This window comes from Octodon degus, unplaced genomic scaffold (assembly GCF_000260255.1).
Source record: "Octodon degus isolate 3935 unplaced genomic scaffold, OctDeg1.0 scaffold00003, whole genome shotgun sequence".
In the NCBI taxonomy this organism is placed as follows: Eukaryota; Metazoa; Chordata; class Mammalia; order Rodentia; family Octodontidae; genus Octodon; species Octodon degus.
Window position 1 is genome coordinate 11221460 of NW_004524579.1, and position 9525 is coordinate 11230984.

A 9525-nucleotide genomic window follows, 5' to 3' on the forward strand; every position below is an offset into this window, starting at 1 on the left:
CTCTTGAAATCCAGGCTATGGATTTATTGCTTCCTCATTTGAAATCTGCCTTTCACAGACAAACTCAGAATACTAGCAACATGTGGCCTCTATCAGAAGAGGGGGCCAGAGACCAAATGGAGGAGGATTAGGCTTTTCTTTCTAGATCTGGTATGCTCTGTTCCTGCAGCATGTGGGACACTTAGGGTTGCCATCCTCTTGAGCAGTTTCCCAGCAAACTGTCCACGGTTTCACCTCCCGTGGAGGTTTTCAGGCCTCAGACACTCATTCCTCAATGAGGAAGAGCTCAACACTTCACTGAGCATCTCCTCCATCAGGGCCATGCCTCATCCTCTGGAACAGAATGTGGACCTCATTCCCACCAGGAAGGGAGGACACAGCTCCCTCCTGCAGATGTATTTCTTCCAAGAGCCTCAGCACAGACTCCCTTTGTTATTCCTGTGCGGTTTGGAGTTTGGTTTGTACTTACAACACTTACTGTGAATGAGCCATGGGAAGTGTGACAGCCCTTTCCACTGTCCTCAACCTTGAGCGATGTGGGGTCCTTACCTTTCCCATAGAAACCCTGAGGCTCCTGAGTCTCACTCTTGCACTGGTTCTCCAGGGGCTGTGGTAAGCTACACAGAGACGTCAGATCTGCCATGGGTGTCATTTCCTTCCAGATCATTTCTTGGCAATCAGCTATGTACTAGGAGTAAGCAAGAAAAGCACTATCATTCTCAGGCTACAAAAAAATCAAAGCGCCTCAAGCAATGGGGAAGGACAGGCGGAATCAGACACATGCTTAGAGTTACAGAGAAAACAACCACTACAGTCCCTTGTAACTTCAACCAATAGATGAATACTTAATACACCAATACAGAAGTTGAATAATTCCGAGAGCCCAGTTCATGCTACTCACAATGGCAATAACCTACAATAAGTCCAAGGAACAAATGAAAATACTGCTTCCTACCTGTTGCCTCTGTTCATCAACTCCTCTCTCAAGCTCCTCCAGCAGAGTCACAGCTTGTTCTCCATTTTCTGGCGGCTGCCTCTGCACCCAAGCCTGCAGCTCCTCAGGCAGGATAGCCAGGAACTGCTCCAACACCAGCAGCTCCAGGATCTGCTCCTTGGTGTGCACCTCTGGCCTCAGCCACTGATGGCAAAGCTCCTGGAGTTGTCTCAGCGCTTCCCGGGGTCCAGCAGAGTCTGAGTAACCAAACTGCCTGAAACGCTGGCGGAAGAACTCCTGACTCTCAGAGCCTCCCTCAAGGACAGAGTCCTTCCCCCAAACATAATTTTCTTCTTCAACCTTCACAACTGTAAGTCCTTCTTCTTCTCTTGGAGCATAGCAGGAAAAGGCTGAGGCCTCTCCTGACATTCCGGGCAGAGGGAGTTGAAAAGCCTGCCCAGCTGTTGTAAGGAGGTGGTGGAGCCTTGTGTCTGTGGGATTCCTTCTGAATTCCAGCTCTTCAGGATGTCCCTGAGGCCGACAGTGCTCATGTTACACAGGTGCTTTGAATGTAAATACCAGGTTTTGAACTCCAGTTACCAGGGAACACAGCCCTATCAAGAAAACTTACTAAAAGGCAGCTTTCATAAAAATGATTTATCTTAGATCATCTGATTCAAGATTTTGTCAAGATGTGAAGCAAAATTTTGGTATTGTTGAAACCAATTCGACCTTCAGGAGTACAGTTAGGGGTGTTCGGGACATTAGGGATAATAAATAGTGCTCTTTGAGGACAATCACACGTTCATTCATCAAAGGAGGCTACTAAGACCCCAGATCCAGCCCAGCACAGGCCCAGCGAGCGTGTGGGAGAGCTTCCGGCTTCCCTGAACCCACGGGACCCCTCCAGATCCAACCTACTGTGCAATGAAAGTGACACAGGCAGTGAGCAGTATCACTGGGTTCTGCATGTGAAAAACTTAATACTTGCCAGTATGGAATGGGTTCTCCCCCAAAGCAGAGAAGCTTACTTAACAAACATTTACTTTATGTCAGGCAGCTTAGAAATACTATGTTATTGGGGATAACAATAACAATAGTGTTAGCATCCTCATGTTTAACATACAAAGCAACTGAGCTTCTTAAAAGTGTATGGATTGGGCTGGAGAGATGGCTCAGTGGTCTAGAGCACCTACTTGAAACAAGCTTGGCAAAGCACAGGGACCTCGGTTCGATCCTCCAGCACCACATGCCAGCCAGCCCCGCCCCCTGGTGGACTGAGCTGGCCACATACACACACACAATAAATAAATGTAATAAATAAAAATAAATAAATATTTTAAAAAATAAAAAAAATTTAAAAAAGTGTATGGATTTCTCCAAGGCCCCAAACTGGTCAAACATATGAACCTAGGGTTGCCCACCTCTTAAGTACGTGCAATGATGGTGAAATGTTAAAAAGGGACCATGGATAACAGTGACAAATGTACAAATAAGGAACATTATTTTGAACTTTAATTCACAAAGTTCTGACATGATACAAGGAAAAGGGAAGTAGATTCTTTCATCTACTATTTCAAAAAATACTTGTATATTCACTATGTTCTAGGCAGTATACTAAGCAAGGGTCTCAGGAAACAGGTTCTGTCTCCAAGCACTCTTTAGTTCACTCTGGAAAATGACAGGTGAACACACACAGTGATAAATCCAAGTATAGTAAGCACAACGAAATGACTACTAACCAAGAGCAAGAAGAGAAAAGCTGGAAGAACCACAGAGAACTACCTGGAGGAGACATCTGAGTAGAATCTGATCTGTGTGCCAGGCGAAGATGCAGAGGAATGTCATTCAGTAAAACAGATGGGCTGTGACAGCATGTGGCCCACTGAAGAAGTCCAATGTGGTTTGCAGAGGTTGGACTAATGGTGGTCACCTCTGGCTTTACCTCAGAGTCAGCCATAGAGCATCAACCAATGACAGAGTCACTGAGTCACAATCTCCAAGATGGAGCTGCAGTCAGCGCCCCACGTTGTTGTGACACATAGCCAGGACATAACAGGGTTCTTAACCCTGTTCTAGAGCCTAGGAAGTAATTAAGGAATAGTGCAAGAAGAGGTATATGTAAAGTAACAGCCACCCATCAAGGGTCTGGTTTAGTATAGGAGATTCCTATGGCCACAGGGATGTCTGGGAGAGTGATGTGGAAAAGACACAGAAGGTTTATTGCAACCATTTGGCCAGGAGACATTGAGGTCCTGAGCTATGGGAGTCAAAATATATAGAAAGCAATTTGACAGTACAGCACACCAGAAAAGGTTTAGACAGGATTGAAGGACTGAAGTTTGTGGCCTTTCCTGATGACTGGAGGATAGTGGTGTCTGTTTTTCAGCTATCAAGAAAATTACCATTCCTGGTGTCTGAGTGATTCCCAGGGCCCAGCAAAGGGCCAAAGTTTCCAGAGCCCTGAAGACAAGGGGTAACACACCAAAATATGGACTCATTTTCCACTCTACCTTCACTGGCCGAGCAGCTGCCAGGAACAAAGGCCACATCTCCCAATACCTGGCAAATGTGCAGTACTGCCTCCAGAATCAATTACTTCTCTGAGGTACCCACCAGTGTATTTGGGGAGAAGCTTCGAGAACAAGTTAAGGAGCACCTGTCCTTCTATGAGACTGGACAGATTCCATGGAAGAATGTGGATGTTATGAAGGAAGCAATGGTTCAGGCAGAGGAAGCCACTGCTGAAATCACCAAGAAGCTAGAGAAACAGAAGAAGCGCTTAAAGAAGGAAAAGCAGCAGCTGGCTGCACTGGCTGCTCTGGCATCTTAAGAAAACAGTAGTACTCCAGAGAAACATGAGGAGACACAGGAAAAACACAAAAAGAAAATAAACTTGAGGAGGCTCCTCAGGAGAACAGAATGGATAGTCCATCTGTCTCTATTTCCAAACCCAAGAAAAATCTTTTTCCAATGAAGAGTTGATTAGTAGTGACCTGGAAGAGACAGCTGGTGGCAGCCCAAGTCCATTCAAAAAGAAAAAATTTTCACCCGAGGAGGAAACAAGTGGTGAACCAGAAAAGGCAGCCAGAAGTGTCCCCAAGAAAAAAAGAACTGTCTTCCAAGGAAGAGCCAGTCAGTAGTGGGCCTGAGGAGGCTGCTGCCAGCAAGGGCAGAATCAAGAAAAGAAAAAGCTTCAAAGAACATACTAGGAGGATTAGAATGGACATTCCCTTGGGGCAAGAGTGGGGAGTGCCACAAGGTGGCATTTTGCATCCCATGCCCTAAATCCCAGTGAATAAAACAAATCCACAAAATCAAAACAGAAAAAAGAAAATTAAATCTGAGATGCCTATAAAGCATTTCCTGAGCTACACTTCATCAGATATTAAAAAGATGCTTTCTGGGCTGGTGAGATGGCTCAGTGGTCTAAAGCACCTACTTAGAACAAGCTAAGCTAAGCAAAGCACAGGGACCGCGGTTCAATCCCCCAGCACCAGATGCCAGCCAGCCCCGCCCCCTGGTGGGCTGAGCTGGCCACACACACACACTAAATAAATAAATAAATAAATAAATAAAAAGATGCTTTCTACAAGGTAAGTTGAGTTTCTTCTTAATATTTTAGTATACCAATGATTTTATTTTTTAGTTCAGTCTTGGATACTAAACCTTGGAAGCAATGAATTATATGATCTGTCCTTTTTCTTTATCTTGAAACAGGGTCTCACTAATGCTGGCCTCAAACTTGCAATCCCCCGGCACAGCCTCCCAGGCAGCTCTTTATGTAACAGTTGGCATTTAGGAAATCAAGAGGTGAGAAACTGTCACATCTGTGCATGGATATATGACTAGCATTTACCTGGGCTGCATCACAATGATTTGTGTCCTTCACTTAGTGATCACTAATATATGTTATGCCTCTTGTCTTTTTTGGTGCCAGGGATGGAACTCAGGACCCTGTGCTTGCCAGGCAGCTGCGTATTCCACTGAGCTATCTTCCTGGCCCCAGCCTCTTGTCTTTTAATTCCAATGTCTATGATACTGTTCATTTTGTACTAGAGATGGTATACCTCACCTATGTGTCCTCCATGGTTGTGAGGTCCAAGGAAGTTCCTAACCATAAAAGAATCATCTCTGCTCCTTCTCCACCTCCTGCATGGGTACACTCCCCTCTATGTCACAGCCAGGAGTCGCAGAAACAAAACTAAAAGAAAACTGCATTTCTTTCCCTCCAGATGTTTCTCTCACTTTGTCCATATAAACACTTTTGGGACTACTTGGCTATTACTTGTTTTATCCATAACTACAAATGTTTTGAGATACAGTAGATCAATGATTCTACTATTACATCTCTATCAGTCTAACAAATGAATCATAGTATACCTTATATAAAAGATTAATAGAATTGTAGTCAAACAAATTTCAAAGCCATAGTGGTCAATATGGTAATGACAATATGGTATTGTCATGTGCCTGATGTGGACTATATATGCTCCCACAGCATCTTAACCTGGAAGGCACTATTCCAGCTCACAGATAGACAACCAGCTTTGGACTTAGGTGACCCTAGTTAAACTCACATTGAAGTCTCTTACTGAGTGTATGGCATTAGTCAGATATTAGTCACTAACCAAACCTTTCTCAGGCCCCATTTCCTCTCCTAAAAACAGAGCTAATAACGTAACATCACAGTTATAGAACTTGGAAATAATATAAAACATCCGAATAGCACTGTTTGGCGTATTAAACCTGTCTTTCATCACTTCAAAGATTTGACAGCTGGCACCTTGATGACATGGGATGTCACTCCCAAGGTTAATCAATTCCTAGAAATGACAAGCAACTCACCTGTCAGCATGCCTTTCAAATGGAAACCAGCAGATCTAAGACCCACACCACCGTTACCTTTCCTGTCAGGCTGTCCCCCTCAGGACACCTCATCCCTCATCACTTCAGGGTGTGATACCAAACTGCAGACAACTTCAATGCCCCAGAGTCCACTGAATCTTTTCATACTGATCAAACTACACTTGCTTGCCCTATCTTCATTGTTCCTGTCCACAGAGACCACAGTAAAAGCTCTTACTATTTTCCACCCACTCCCTGTACCTTCCAAGAAGCTTCCCTTCCAAGGAGCTTCCCTGCCAAGGAAGGCAACCTTCTCTTGAAGAGTGAAAGAAACTTATCTTTTCAACAGCACTCAGCTCCTGATCTGTTCTCACAGTGCCTAAATAACAAAATTTACATTTTAAAACAATGGGGCCCAGTAGACACTCAAGGCCTGGTAAGAGGTGAGGCAAGGTTAAGAGCAAATTCCAAACAACAAGGCACAGCTTATACAGAAGGCTTTATTGGAGAAGAACACAAGCCAGTAAAAGTCAGCACGAGTGCCCTGAGGTCCAACACCCCATAACACAAATCTGGAGAGAGGTGCCTCTATGTCTAAGGGGCGAGCTCCCACTACCTTCTAGTGTGAACATCTGAGAAAGCCCTCTCAGTGAAAGGATAAACCAACTGTTTTGGTCTGATGCCTAGACTGACTTGTCACTTGTTTACGTAGTCCAGGAAAGCACTTATCCAGCACCTGGGTGGGGGTGGGGTTTGTAAGGTGGAGCTCTGGCTTTGGGTACAAGTCCCTCCCTCTGGGAGAAGGCAAATCCCTGGTCTTCACTGTTCCTCCCAGTAACCTAGAGGAAACCTGCAGGGCGCTTCGGGACAGCCTCGGAGAGGAACTAAGATGTCTCCACTCTAATGTAACACAATGTTTGCCTGGCTGTCACAGCAAACCCCAGCCGCGCCTCTCTTACACACACCAGCACCTGCTTTAAGTGCTAGTTCACTTTATCCTCACATCGTCCTAAGGTGTAAGCTCAACGGTTGAAGAAAAGAGAACACACGCAATGGCCCAGCAGTCTGTAAGTGACGAGTCTGGCCTGCTCTCAAATGAAGTGGCCTGACGCCTAGGTCCACGCTGCCTGCCATCACCTGCATTCCCAGCCAAATCAAAGCGCCCTTTACAAGAGTCCTGCGTTTTCTCATACATTTCTTTAATATCTCCCGAGGACCAATCTGTGCAGACATGTGCGAGGGGCTAAGCCAAGAGGTAAGAATGTCCTTGCCATTACAGGGCTTAAAAGTAACGAGGCCCGCAGTAAGTAGCACACACTTTATTACCTAACTCAGCTCCTTTGCAGAACTACCAAGAGAAGGCGCTCTCGGGGCGTCTGACTGAGCACCTCGCCCAAACTGGGCAAGCCGAGAGGAGGGCTGAGCCCCGGCCCAGGAGCGAGCTCTGACCTGAACAGAGGCGGAGGCCCGGCACGCCGCAAGCCGGCTCGCTGCTGCGGGAGTCCGAAGAGCGAAGGCGGCGGAGGAGGCACTACGAGGGCGGGCGGCCCGACGGCCGGCAGACAGGGAGCCCGGGCCAGGCGGACGGCGGGACAGCCTCAGGAGCCAACCGGGACAGAAGGCCGCCGAGGGCCACAGAGACAGATGAGCTAGGACCTCCCACTCGCACTTCCCTCGGCGGGCCTCGCCCCCGCCCCCACACAGGCGGCAGAGCCTCGCGCCGCGCGCACCGGAAGTGGGCTGGATGTGCCCCTCTAGGAAGTGTGGAGGACTGCAGCTCTGTGGCCGGTGGGCGGTGTCCTGCGGGAGGAGGTGGCTGTGAACAGGGAATGTGATGTTACTTTTGAGTCAGCCGTTGACAGTGTAGCAGGCCAGTGAGTGGAAGCGAATACTGTGCTAGCCTTTGGAGGTATGTTCTATATCCGTGCACGCACATAGAAGCCATTACTCTCCTGAAGCTACTGATCACTAGAACTAAGGCTGAAGCATCAGAGGCACTGTGTTTTTCATTTCTTTGAACTTGATTTATATTACCTTTTAGGTGGTGCATATGAGCAGCAGCTACCGTACTGGAGAGTATTAACCCACTGAGTAAAATAGACAGATATAGGTTTTTGTAATGAAGCTGATGCTGACTAAAATTATCCTCTACTTTCATGAATTTGACCAAATAAGAAATGTAAAAAAAAAAAAAAAAAAAAAAACTAAAAACAAAAAAAAATTCAGTTTTTAAATTCTTAAGATTTATACACAGAACAGTCGCAATTTGTTCATTCCTTTGAAGGAGCCAGCAACACTTTTTTTTCTTCTTCTTTGTTTTTGAGACCGAGTCTCATTATGTAGTTCAAACTGGCCTTCAACCCACAGGGATCCTTCTCCCTCAGTCTACAAAGTGCTGTACCGTTACATACTTCTTCAGATATTGGATCCCACCATTGTTTAGTGAACAGATGAATACAAATACCTGTCCAGTGAAGGGAAAAGTGATATATACCTAGGATAACTGGCTTTAACTCTGATCTCTAGTGTTGTGACTGTGATTTTTGTAGGCCCTATAGAATGCTAGTTACAAAGCTAGCAATTTAAGAATCCCCAAACCTGTGAAGACTACAGATCAACTCAAATTGCCTGCCAGACATACTACTTTCTAGCTGCCTCAAACTTTCCAAAAAAGACTATTTAAAAGCATATCCAGCCTCTTGAACTCTTCAATTCTCCTCTCCACTTAAGAAAGAAGGTGTGACATCCTTTTCCCTAGTGAATGTGAGCTTTTGGTCTGTAACCATCTTAGACTGCAATTAAACTACCTAAGCTTGCATCCAATGTCCCCTACCACGCTGAGAGAATGGAAGGATTCCTTTTATCTTAAAGTCCTACTCCAGGGGCTGGAGAGATGGCTCAGGGGCTGGAGAGATGGCTCAGTGGTCTAAAGCACCTACTTGAAACAAGCTTGGCAATGCACAGGGACCGCAGTTCAATCCCCCAGCACCACATGCCAGCCAGCCCCGCCCCCTGGTGGGCTGAGCTGGCCACACACACACACACACACACACAAACACACACACACAAATAAATAAATAAATAAATGTTTAAAAAAAAAAAAAAAGCTGGTAAAAAAAAAAAAAAAGTCCTACTCCACATGTGCCCTGGGTCCCATTCCCTTCCCCAGTTATTTTATCAACCACATACCACCAATTGTTCATTCTCTTCCTCTGTTGTCTACTCTTGCTCCTGGATTCTTCCTGCAAATTTTCACATAATACATATTTTATGTCTTAAAAATTACCAAGCACCAGCCAACTAAAACTACATTTCTAAACTCTACTATCACCTAATTTCTTTTTCACTTCTTAAACTGAAAAAGTATCTGTGATTAATTTTCCACTTTCAGATACCTCATTTTATTCTCATTCTACTTTAATTTGGACTTTGTCCTGTTGCAGAAAAAGCAGTATCAAACCAAATAGAAGACTCTGCACTGAAGAATTAGAAGGCAACTTTTATCACACTAGCTTGGGAACCTAGAGATTCAAATTACCAACCAACAATCTGTTTTCAGTTCAGTTTAAATATGATTTGCACATGCTGCACCAGCCCTGTCCTAGGGTGCACTGAGCCACCACCGAGACCAAGTGTGGTGATGCACCCCTGTAATCCCAGTTCTGGAGAGGATGAAAACAGGAGAATCACTACAAGTCCAACCTGTGGAGTGAGACCCTGTACCAAATAATATATATATATAT

General features: G+C 45.3%; 1 protein-coding gene across 1 annotated transcript in view; it reads right to left on the reverse strand.

Moving 5' to 3' along the window:
* The window catches only part of LOC101579480, a 55881-nt gene that overhangs the window by 8829 nt on the left and 37527 nt on the right, over positions 1-9525 (reverse strand). The window contains exons 4-7 of the mRNA XM_023713459.1: positions 7817-7869; positions 7232-7598; positions 956-1465; positions 550-688 (exon numbers count right to left, since the gene is read on the reverse strand). Of these exons, the coding sequence (XP_023569227.1) occupies positions 550-688; positions 956-1465; positions 7232-7598; positions 7817-7869 (1069 nt within the window). The remainder of the gene's footprint in view (positions 1-549; positions 689-955; positions 1466-7231; positions 7599-7816; positions 7870-9525) is intronic.